This window comes from Abramis brama, assembly GCF_963993115.1.
Source record: "Abramis brama genome assembly, chromosome: 22".
NCBI lineage: Eukaryota > Metazoa > Chordata > Actinopteri > Cypriniformes > Leuciscidae > Abramis > Abramis brama.
In genome coordinates, this window is record NC_139984.1 from 24,126,280 (window position 1) to 24,139,388 (window position 13,109).

The window sequence follows — 13,109 nt, forward strand, 5'->3', positions numbered from 1 at the left end:
TTACTCCGGGTGAAAAATCCCATTTCCCTGCGTTTGATAACCACACAGTTCATTTCCTACACATTTCCCAGACAAAGGTAGTGCAGGCCCAGAGTGTCTCTCTGTGCGTGTGTGTGAGTGAGAGATCAAAACGGTAAATACATGCATATGACTCGAAGTACAGTATGTGTGTGCGCCAAAGGAGGTTAACGCTACGCAAAGACATAGAGCAAATAATCGGGTTCTTCAAGACGGGGAAAAAGGGAAGCCATGCATGGATTTTAAATTTCACAGCTGAGCACTTGGGAGAGAAATTGCCAGGGTGGAAATACGGAGGCTCCTTTATTTGGTTGATGATCTCGGTTACGTCGCTTTTATGAGCTGAGGGGGGGGAGGCGAGAGAAGGGTCCGAGGATAAGGAGAGCAGATCTTGGATTCCCAAGTTCAGCCTGAACGTTTTACGGCTATATGAATGACAGCAACATATGCAGAGAATCTGGTTTGGTTGTGAAAGTCAACACTTCATTCACAAGCTTCTCCACGTTAGTCACGGCATTGGAAATGTCACGCCACTCTTAATAGTGGGCGTGGGATGGACAACGTCAGATCAATCTCAAGTCGGGTTTCTAAGGCCAACTCACAAAATCAAACTACTGTGCAAAGCTTCAGAGGACGACACTGATGACTCATAATGCATGTTTAGAAAAGAGGCATTTGCCAACAGACATGTTCACATCTTATTACGTGCTTTTGAAGCTATGCTTTCATTGCTCTAAATGGATGCTTGGTGGGTTTTGACCTATGGCCCCAGCAATTAAATGAATAAATGATTCATTGTGAATCGTTCGCCACTAATGCGGTGGGAGTTAATAACAATTTTATTGTGCGACTGATTAAACGACCAATCAAAATAGTGACAATCTATTCTCAAGCCCTCTCCTGCCTGATTGAAAAATAATTGTCACACTGTTGTGCCATTTCAGTTATCTGCATCAGGTCTTTCAATTAAAGTTAGAGATAATGTGCTATATTCATAGATTTATAGTGAATAGAAATAGAAAATAGAAAGTGTTGTACAATCTCACCATATAAAAATCGTCCTCTTGGAATTATAAGGTTCTATCTGCGTTCTGAGCAGTTTTGAGATATTGAGCTTTAAAGTTTTTGCATTCCATTCGACTGTGTAGAAAGAAGCTTTTTATTTTCTAAATAAAAAGTTCCAAAATGTACACAACTTAAAAAACAACATCACATAATGTAAAGAAGTGGTCGCAGAATAAGAATATGTGAATAACTACATTTTGACAAAAATGTCAGATAGAACCTTATAATTCCAAGGGGACGAAATGTCTCTGTTTTTTGAGTTTTGTGTGCTGATATGCAAAAAGGCTAGTCAGACAAACCTGCAAGGGAATATTTCTTTCCTCCTCGCAGTTTGCATAAGGGATTGGTTTACACGCTTCGATGAGAGCGAGACCAGGGCCGTAGCGTTTGCTGGAGTTGGTTACATGTGTTGGATTTGCATATGGCAGCAGGTGTGGCTTTGCTTGTGCACAGGCCTCATTTGATTGTGAGGTCGTACAGATGACACATAAGCACTGTTCCAAAAACCAGAGAGCTCAGCTCAAACGTTCATCCAACACATCATATTTAAAAAAAATATGAATAAAAGGTAACATTTTTCCCAATATGTGTGTATATACTATATGCACATGGAATATTTATAGACATTTCAGATAGAATACATCCAATACACTATAATATAAAGTCCAGTCTATCTATCTATCTATCTATCTATCTATCTATCTATCTATCTATCTATCTATCTATCTATCTATCTATCTATCTATCTATCTATCTATCTATCTGTGTGTGTGTTTCTGTCTGTCTGTCTGTCTGTCTATCTATCTATCTATCTATCTATCTATCTATCTATGTGTGTTTGTGTGTGTGCGCTGTAGTGCGTGTAGATTAATTACAAATTGTAGTTTACTGATTCCAAATTACAAGACAAAAATCTTAGTTAGTAATGTAGTCCATTACACATTTAAGGTAACATAATCGGACTACTTTTTGATGACTTTTGACCTAACTCGTTTATCATATTGATTTGAATAGGATAATCTTGTACCATACTGATATAAAAATACAAAGAGAAAGAAAATATATTAGTAACCATAAAAATAAAAGTAAAATATAAAAGTAACTAATCTGATTATGAATATTTCAAAATGTAATGTAATCTCGATTAAGTAATCAGATTCTAAAAATTAAGTACTTTAATTAAATGATATGTAATCAGTTACTACCCAGCGTTTGTGTATGTGTGTAAATCCAATAATAACAATTACATACTGTACATACATATACACATATACTGTATATATATATATAAATAATTTTTTTGCCTATGTAGAGTGTACCAATTCTGTCACTATTCAGATTCAGGATGCCGTCTATGCAGCACACTAGGTTTTCAAACAGAGACTCCCACACACATGGCAGCAGTTTGCCAAAGAGGTGACAAATAAAGACTGTTTACAGTCAGTTAGAATGTAAAACCTAGATGAGATATTTTTGAAACAGTCTTTGACACACATTTAGCAAATGTGCATGACATCGCTAAGTCTCCATGTCTCTTTCAACGACTGCCTTTTTGTTTCCCTCGCTCGCCACTCTCTCCCCTCTGTCTCTGTAAAGCTGTTATCAGCTGAAACAGCTCTGACCTTTCATAGCTGTTAGCCTCTGGCTCTCTTCCCCAGCCAAACAGCCACAGCACTTTATCACAAGACTATGAATTACCACAGAAAGGACACCATCTCACCGCCTGCGTGATCTAAGACTGTAGCCCTTCATAGACACCGCCTGCTTCCAAGTCCTTCATAGACATTCTGTAAACACGTTTGACATAACCTGTATTTTTTGACTGCTCTGGTTGTGGACACAACCTGTCTGGAGCTCATTTGTCTTTCAGTTCCAATAACTACGGACCATTAACATGGTATTCGTACATATACACTGAGACAATGAGTCCTAAAGTCTATGCATGTGTGTATATACACACACATGTGGTGTGTGTTTGTGTGTGTGTGTATTTATTTTTATGTCAGTGTGAGGCAATCCGTTTCTAGACTATTTGTGTGCATGTGAGGGATGGCTATGCATTTGGAATGAGCTGTATTTATGAGTCTTTGAGAAATGCACAATATATGGCATCATAGAAAAGAATTATAGATGCCAAATGGGAATGGCGGTAGTGTGAAACGTTTGTGGGTAAAGATGAAGTGTCTGTGCGTGTGTGCATAAAGTAAAATTACATGCTGGTTTGAGCATGTTTGAATGCTAACCACAAATCCACTGCTGCCCATGGTGTCTGATGCATGCATGTAAATATCTATGATTATAATAAATCTATCTATCTATACCCACATATCCATGTGTACTGCATTCTTCACATTAATCACAAGCCTTATTAAACATAACCATTGTTTAGTCACAAAAAAGGGTGCAACTACATTTAAAACAACATAAAATAATATTCGCAACACATTTAAAGGGGACATATCATGCCAAATGCACTTTTTTAGCCCTTAAATGCATTTTGTTGTATATTTGGAGTGTTTAGAAGTACAGAAAATATGAAATTATTCTCTTCAGGTGCTTCGTTGATATCTTTATATTCTGTTTTGGTCATATTTTTCAACCTGTTCCGATTTTTCTGTTATCTATGACGTTTTTTGAACTATTACGTCACAGTATTTGCAGCGGAACTGCCAAATAAGGACATTGACTTCCGGCCCAACACTTCGAGCAATCCGCCATTTTTATTTATCGCTGCAATTTTGTAGTCCAAGCTAAAGGATGCAGAAGTTACGAGAGGGTAAGTTAAAATGTTCGGTTGTTGGATGTAGTAACCCACACGCTTCATTACACCGTCTAATGTAGATGAACTGCCGCGCTTGTTACAGGACGCATGTTTAACTGAAAGAACGAGCAGAGAGAGAGACCCGGTCGCGCGCGCGCTCACTCTCTCTCTTCAGAGCCAGGCGAAAGTGTAAACAAGACTTCACCGTCTCCAAACTAGACGCTGTCTTGCTCTCTCTCCCTCGCACATATTAATCAAAATAAATCGACACGGTGGTAAAAGGTCGGAAGACCAAAGTTTCATGTGTAAATACAGTACACACCATTGCGATACATCCATATGAAGACGTTGTTCTACAGGTTCGTCGTCTTCATTTTCATCTCGCTCCTGCTCCGACTCTGGCTCGAACATGTAAGGCTGGCTGGACAAGTCTTCCGTTGTTGACATTTTGTTAATAACGTGTGAATAAAAAGTTTCTGTGCCGCTAGATAATCGTATCTCTGCTATCAAACTACAAAAATGGCCGAACGGGGTGGAGTTGAACCGAGTGTGGGCGGGGTATGAAGTGTCTCAATTGTATTTAAAGAGACCGCACCAAAACGAGTTGCTCTCAGACGCACATCAGAAAAGGGGTAGAAAAGGGGCCTGTGGAGCTATAATAATGAGGAATTCAGACCCAAGCATTGCAGTTCCGCTTTATATAGACTACAAATGTATGATTTATATGTAAAAAGGAACAATTTAAAAGCATGATATGTCTCCTTTAAGTTTCATTATGTGGAAAATAATATAAGACAGGACTTGATTTTATCCATTACCAGATTGACTAGATCATGACAAAGTAAAAAATGCTTAATATTACTAAGCGATGCACAATATATCTGGACGATATCGATTCAACCAATTTTTTTTTCTTCCTTCCTTCCTTCCTTTTTTTTTTTTTTTTTTACCAGTATCAATTGTTTTCACCTGTTTGTACATTTTTGACATTTTTTTGCTGTCATTTACTGCCAACTTTGCCAGTAAACATAGACAGTATCCTACACATCCCCACAGAGCTGCAATAACTACTCTAGTTCAGCCATTTTGTGAAGTGTGAAGCGTGTGACTCCTCAAACAGCGGCGTGCTGGGGTGACGGGGGCCGTGCGGTCTTTAGCAACATTTTTTTGTTCCTCTCAGCCCAACAAGAGAACGTCTCACACCTGCATCCTGAATATTGACACAACTCACAGAAGATACGGCAGGCGTTATGAAGAGAAATACCTCCGAGAGCAATTCAACCCGAGTCAGACTGAAAGAACTCATTGAGCTCAGCGATGCCTCTCAATGTGGTCGTTTAATAAGCCGTAATATTGAATTAATCACCTGAAACACTTAAAACAGGACAAAAGTGGGTGAAGAAATGATGGAACGTGCTTATGGCTCTTTTATGATGGGATCGGTTTGAATTACTGCATGAAAGGGATGAATCTTATGAGGTTTCAGCGAACACGATTCCCTAAAGACTGTTCAGCGCTAGTGAAGAGATACACAGGAATTTATGTACACAGCCTAATCCCAAACAGCTACATTTGTTTTCCATAAGAGAACAGGGATTTTCAAACCTTTTGATGCCAAAGACCCCCAAATATGATGATCCCACTTCCAAAAATATAAATAAAAAAAGGCAGCTATAATTTGTCACCTATACAGACTCATTTACACTATGTGAGACAAATATAAGTCTCATCTTTAATAAAATAAAAACTGGAACCCCCCCCCCCCTGAGAAATAAAATAAAATAAAGAAGCAGTTGACTCGGATGATGGTTTATACAGTTTGCCACAACTGCCCAATCAGAAACAAGTATTTTAAAAAACTGCATAACAATTTACCATATTTTACTTATTTTGCTCTACTTTTTTAATTAAACTGAATTGAAAATAATGGAATTAATAAAAGAAAAAAGAAAAGAAAACAGTATAAATATATATAGAATAAAAAAAGTATATATATATATATATATATATATATATATATAAATTTGTTTAAAAAAGGATTGTAATTTGTTAAAAAAGGATTTCTTGATATGTATTTAATAAACAAAATTACACATCAACTTGGACAGCTTAAAAAAAAATCATTTTGTAAAATACTTTTACTTTTTCTTACATTTTTTTGGCCCCAGTTTGAAAACCCCTGAGAACTTGAAAACTAGTCATGAACAATATAAAATCAAAATAGACTCGTCCCTCAGTTTGTAAAACAAACCAAAATTACAATGGAAGTTTAAATGCATAAACATATATATTTGTGGTAATTGACAGAATACCATAGATGTTGTCAATAGAGTTTGAACTTGTATTTAACTCTAAATATTTTTAGCTTTACTGAAACCTTATCTCTAAAATTATAGCATGTTTTATTAACAACATTAGCAATATTAGCAAGAAAGAAAGAGAAAAAGCAGAAGATGCAAGGGCCCTGGACTCAAGCCACAAAGTTGATAAAATGCTGGGGTCACTTCTACGTGCTTGATAGGTGTGACAGGGTGTGTGTGTGTAGACACAAAGTGCTGACTCAACAAGTCTCCTTCTCTTTCTCCTTCCTCCCTTTTCCTCTCATCTGCTGCTATGCGTGATGCCCAGTGGGGCTGACCCAGCGGGCCGCCCGTGTACAGATATGATGTGAACCTGTCAGCCCGCTGTGCATTAAACCACCTTTCTCATTACCGCCACACCCGACCCCATCCCACTGCCCACGTGTATCCCAAGAGGAGATATCAACCCTCTACAACGGATGCTAAAAAAAGCCTGGAGACGCAAGCAACCGGCCTGGTCATCCATCTCTGAGCAGAGACAGTATTGTTTCCTTTCCTTCTCTTTAGAGACTGTTTCTCTCTTTTTCTTCCTTTCGTTCTCTTTATTTTATAGTCTGAAATAGGGTTGGGCGGTATGATGGTATATATTTGTCAAGGCAAGAATAATAACTCTGCTGCATTAAACTAGTTAAACTGATTTACTTTATAATTGTTGGTTATTTTACAACACCCTCAAACCACTGCTCAAATCATCCAATAGCATTTATAATGTTTCACCATCTTGAGACTCTTGATATATAATGTGAATCAACATTACTACATAAAAAAAATAATATATTTTTGGTTTTAAATTTCAGTAAAAATAAATATAGCCTATGGAAGACTAAATATTGCCTCAGAGTAAAAAAAAGAAAGAAGGTAATTGTTTAAATTAAGTTTAAAATAAGAAAAAAGTCGCATTGAGGAGAGATAAAATGTCAAATCATCTTAAATAAAGTCGCATTGTGAGATAAAAGCTGCAAAAAAAGGTGCAAACAACAAGAAATAATGTCATATTGTGAAAATAGTCACACTAAGGTATGTTTCCATCCACCTATTTTTATATCCATTTTGGGATATCGAAATGGAAAATACCAAGATGCAAATCAAATCTAAAATTGTGCATAAAAATGTGCTCAAGTAAGGTAGATATATTTTTTATCCAGTAAGAAGACATAACTAAGCACAAACTACGATGGAAACACATTTAGGATATAAATTCCCTCAAGTGCAAAACAAACAAAAAAGGTGGTGATTGGATAACTAATCAGTGGACCAATTTCAATGCACAGCATCTCAAATGTTTGTTTGATCATTCTGAAATGCCTGAGCCAAAGTCTGTCATCAGAATGATTTGGTTTAAAACCGTCTCACATGATTGCGTTCCCAAACACCAGCATCCGGACAGAAGATAACATGACAGGGTTTAATGTGTTTCGTCATTAATGATGTAGGAAAGAAGAGCCACTGTGGCTTCCATTTTTATTACAGGTGTTTTGTGCCAATTTCCCATGAAGTGACGATTTTTTCTCTCTCTTGAACACACGGGATGGAAACGCTGCTTTGTTCACAAATGGTTTATGCGATACTCCAATTTTGCGAATAAGTTCAAATCGCAACTTTGGATGGAAACATAGCTACTGTGAGATATAAAGTAGCAATTACAAGAATACAAGTTGCTATTGAGAAATAACTTCACAATTACCCTTTTTTGACTCAGAGGCCAAGTGTTTTCCATAATATCTTGATGTATAGGGTTACCGTGATATAAAATGACTCATACCGCCCACCTCTACTTTGCAATGCATCCCATGGGAAGTGTTGTGTGTATTGATATTATATGAGCAGGGTCTCTCTCTCTCTCTCTCTCTCTCTCTCTTCATTATGCTGTCAAGGGAGGGTGACCTTGTTCTCTCTCCATCTCTCCTCCTTCAGCTGTCCCTCCATCACTCTCTCCTTCACTGACACAGCTACTCTACCCTCTTCCCATTTCTCTCTTTCATTAATGGATGCTGTCACGTTCTCTCCATCCTACAGCTGTTATGAATGGAAGAAAGAAGCAGAGAGGGGAGAGAATATACATGTATATATTCAGACCTGTCTCTCCGACATGACGTAGATGAAGCTGTTGTCCAGAGAAAAGGCCATGTCTCTGAGAACAGGGCTTCCATCTTTGATCACCGGCAGAGTTTCATACTGCACGCCACCTTGAGGAGGACCGTCAACCCGAATCTAAGACAAAAAGAAGAAAATGTGTCATCATGAGCAGAAATTGACCGCTTGTCTTACATTTTCAGCATCTAAAGATTCGGCTTACAAGATTTTACAAAAAAACCCCAAACATTTCAAGGCAAAACTGCAATTAGTGTGTGTTACTTTTCATATTATGTATGTATGTATATATATATATATATATATATATATATATACACAGTATATATATAATGTCAAATATAATATATATTATGAAATGTAATAAATGATTGCAATATATAATACAATTGTATAGTATTATTCAATTGTTCTCTCTCTATATAATTGTATTGCTTATAATTATTCTAAAGAGGACAAGAACAATTTAATAATATTATATAATTGTATTATATATTGTAATAATTTATTATATTTCATAATGTATATTGTATTTTACATTACACACACATACACACACACACATACATACACATATATATATATATATATATATATATATATATATATATACACACAATATTTTGTAAAAGAAATAATATAAAGAATAATAATCTATTATTTATTTATTTATATACACATTATATTACATACAATAATATTAAAAATTATAGATAGATAGATATATTTTATATAATATTACAATTATACAATATTTTATTAGCTATACAAAATATATTAGTACATTTATTTTGAGTAAAATAAAATACAAATATTTATAGAATATTTCATCTTTTCTACAATATATTTTAATTAAATAGATTAAAGCGGTTTTGATCAGGTCAAAAAACAATAAAATCAAATGAAATATGAATTGACGTAACAGGTCTCCTCCTCCCACTGCATTCACCCGCCCCAAAAGACAATTGAAAGCCCAGGACACATTACGGCTGTCCTGCATGGAGTTTGATCGGGGTTAGTCCAAGGTCATGTGTCTGTCTAGTACTGCTTTACAATAGAGCAGACGAGGAGGCTGAGGACGACCCCAACAAAGACTCATTCAACAAAACCAATCAAAGGCTACGGTTATGATAAATCTATAACCAAAACAGTTGTCATTCTCTGCAGTCTTTCTCAACACAATTCTGGCCAAGAGTAGAAAAAAAAAGAAAAAAGAAAATCATGTCCACGCTACACTAAAGCCCTGTTCAAGCATTAGTCCACTCCAGTGAATGTAAAAACCATCTGTGAGCGGCAGACTCCCAATCCACTAAACTGACATTTACAGCACACAACGGTAAATGTGTTCATACATAAAACATGTCAGCCAGTCAACAAGACCCGCCTCCTTTTGCTCGGCCGAGCATGACCCTGATACGACCTGGTGCGCACCGCAGGGACCTTATGTCATGGAGAACTGTGTGTCCAGTAGTCCGCGGAGGGCACTTTGAAGAACATACTTCATTTGCAGTCAGGAAGTGGGTCTGGCATTCTGGTTGTAGAAGTAAATGTTGTGTTCACTGGTCCGACGGGGGACTATAAAGCAATCAGACATGGACACCGCAGTAGGTTCTGTGGATGTAACTGTAAAAGTGATGGGAGGCATGCAGCTTTAATGGACTAGTATATCTTGGTGGATAGAAAGACTAACCCCTAATGTATACTTCACACACTTTGTTATGATGCTTGCATTGAAAAGCCATTCAAATGATCTATATAATGTATGTAATTGGAAGTCCAGACGATCCCTGCTCTAAAGTGGCAGCCTACATGTACAATTACTTCAGCTACACTGACCCAGAATGCATTTGGAAATGGATTTAATCTCTTTTCAAACTATCCTTGTTCTATTTTTACTTTTCCCCCCCGACGACTGATCTGTCAGTCACCTGGCTTGAGTTTAGTTCTGTCATCATTGTTCTCTCTGCCTAAGGTTTGTCTTCTCCTTACAACCTTCTGAAACATTTGCTCATTACTTTTTCATTATTGGCACATTCTTTTCTCTCTCTCCCTCGTTCCCATATGCACATTATAGATGGCTGCCGTCCCTTTGGCTCCAGTGTAAGTGCAGCTGTCTTTCTCAGAGCCCACGCAGAACTACTCCCGACAATCACATATCATTCTGTGTGTTGTGTTGAGTGCGTGTGCACACTGTCACCTACTTTAAATAAAGATGAGCATTTTACATGTGCTTGTATAATAGATTTTCATGTCAATCAGCACCGATAATCATGACAATCTTTTCACTTATATATGCATGCTATACTGTCTCTTTCTGTTTCAAATAGTCATTTTGCATGTTCATTTATAGGCTTCTATATACAAGTGGCTCTTTGTGTATATTGCTCTATGTGTATTTGCATGTGTGTTTGTATTTTGTATTTGTATGAGGGACTTCTGAGACCGTCGGTCCCTTCCAGCTGCACGTTCTTGCCAAGAGGATGCTTTTGATGTGAGAATGTAAGCGTGCAACAACAAAAGTGCTTGAAGAGAAACCAGAAACAAATTCTCTTGCTGTTTAACATGATAACAAACTGCAAAACAGTCTTTTCCACACTGTACATGTGCGCTTTATACGTAGATATGTGCACCCACATCTGAAACAACCTTTAGGGTACCTGGTTCTGAATGCATCCCATCAGATTATTCACGTTAGCTAACTCTTCTGGAACTAGAAACGTACTGAATACAAATCAAAAGATTTTGAATGCTCACATCCACATAACCCTCCCACCACTAGAGGGATACTCGACTCTGTTTACATCTAAAAGTCTTTATTAAAGCACAACTCAATCTTTCTTTAAAGCGATTACATGACAGAGTAGACGTAAGGGAAGAACCGTAAGAGGGTAATTTAATTCCAACACAAAGCACTGAAACATAAACCTGCTCAAAGAAATTCAGCAACAATATTTACTCTCTTGTCTATTTTTAGCCATAACCTCTAAACCACATTAAGCATGAATGATAAAAGCAGAAAAAGTACCAGAAAAAAAACCTGTATGTGTTTCCCATTTGTATTTCTCTCTTTTTTTTGTTGCAATAAAAGGCAAAGCACGGACCTCAAGAATATTGTTTCCAAACGCTGCGGGACTCGTGCACAATGGATGTTCTTGTTTAAATATGTGTGTGCATGGGAGCGCAAGGGAGTCAGAGACAGAACTCAGACTGACAGAGCAATCTGTCCCGTGGCCTCTCTCAGCTCTTCCGTAATCCATTTTAAATGTGTAGGCTCACGCAGTATGTCGAGACACACAGACAGAGAGAGAGAGAGAGAGAGAGATTCCTCAAAATTGTCTGCTCTCACAGGTCAAATGTCAGTGCTTATCCAGTAAGGAAGGGGGTAACGCTAACTGAAAGGGTTAACTGTCAAAATAAGGCCAACCTGACCCTCAACGTCTCCCAGATTCGACTAGTAACAGACAGAAGGATTCAAACACAATAGCTCTGTTCTATAACTTAGTGAGCTTCCTTGCTATCAACTGCCCATCAATTTCTATACATCATTAATTAATTATTCCTTTACCATAGTTAATGAGGATGGATGGATGGATGGATGGATGGATGGATGGATGGATGGATGGATGGATGGTTGGTTGGTTGGTTGGTTGGTTGGTTGGTTGGTTGGATGGATGGATGGATGGATGGATTTATACGGATAGACAGAACGATACAGACAGACAGACAGACAGACAGACAGATAGATAGATAGATAGATAGATAGATAGATAGATAGATAGATAGATAGAATGATACATACAGACATACAGAAAGATAGATAGATAGATAGATAGATAGATAGATAGATAGATAGATAGATAGATAGATACGGATAGACAGATAGATAGATAGATAGATAGATAGATAGATAGATAGATAGAACGATACATACAGACATACAGAAAGATAGATAGATAGATAGATAGATAGATAGATAGATAGATAGATAGATAGATAGATACGGATAGACAGACAGACAGACAGACAGACAGATAGATAGATAGATAGATAGATAGATAGATAGATAGATAGATAGATAGATAGATAGATACGGATAGACAGACAGACAGACAGACAGATAGATAGATAGATAGATAGATAGATAGATAGATAGATAGATAGATAGATAGATACGGATAGACAGACAGACAGACAGACAGACAGACAGACAGACAGACAGATAGATAGATAGATAGATAGATAGATAGATAGATAGATAGATAGATAGATAGATACGGATAGACAGAACGATACAGACAGACAGACAGACAGACAGATAGATAGATAGATAGATAGATAGATAGATAGATAGATAGATAGATAGATAGATAGATAGATAGAAAGATAGATAGATAGATAGATAGATTTCTCGTATAGGGTGAGATGTGGAGCGATATTTCAGGTCCGTTGGACGCAGCAGTATTTCTCTCTCTCTCTCTCTCTCTCTCTCTCTCTCTCTGCTCTTGGAGAGATTTTTCTGAGCCCCAGTCCGCCTGGATAACACATCTAATCCATCACCTGTGTCAGCTTGAAGAATTCTGGTGTCAGCAAGCCCTCTCTCCCTTTCTCTCTCTGTCTTCTGACGGTTTCTATCAGTGGAAAACAGGCTCTTTTGTTCTCGCTGCTGTAGTACAACACTATCTCCCATAATGCATGTGTTACAGCAACAGACTGCTAGGGCCGTGTGTCACTTTCCATCCAGATGCATTTGAGCACTTAAGCAGATCTCAACCTCTCAGGGACAGAGAGAGAAAGCGAGAGAACGGGAGAGATTG

The 13,109-nt window shown here is 37.4% G+C and overlaps 1 protein-coding gene across 1 annotated transcript in view; it reads right to left on the minus strand.

Moving 5' to 3' along the window:
- plxna2 (plexin A2) overlaps positions 1-13,109 on the minus strand; it is a 200,930-nt gene that overhangs the window by 106,467 nt on the left and 81,354 nt on the right. Inside the window, exon 4 of the mRNA XM_084099294.1 lies at positions 8,281-8,415. Coding sequence (XP_083955420.1) covers positions 8,281-8,415 — 135 coding nt within the window. The remainder of the gene's footprint in view (positions 1-8,280; positions 8,416-13,109) is intronic.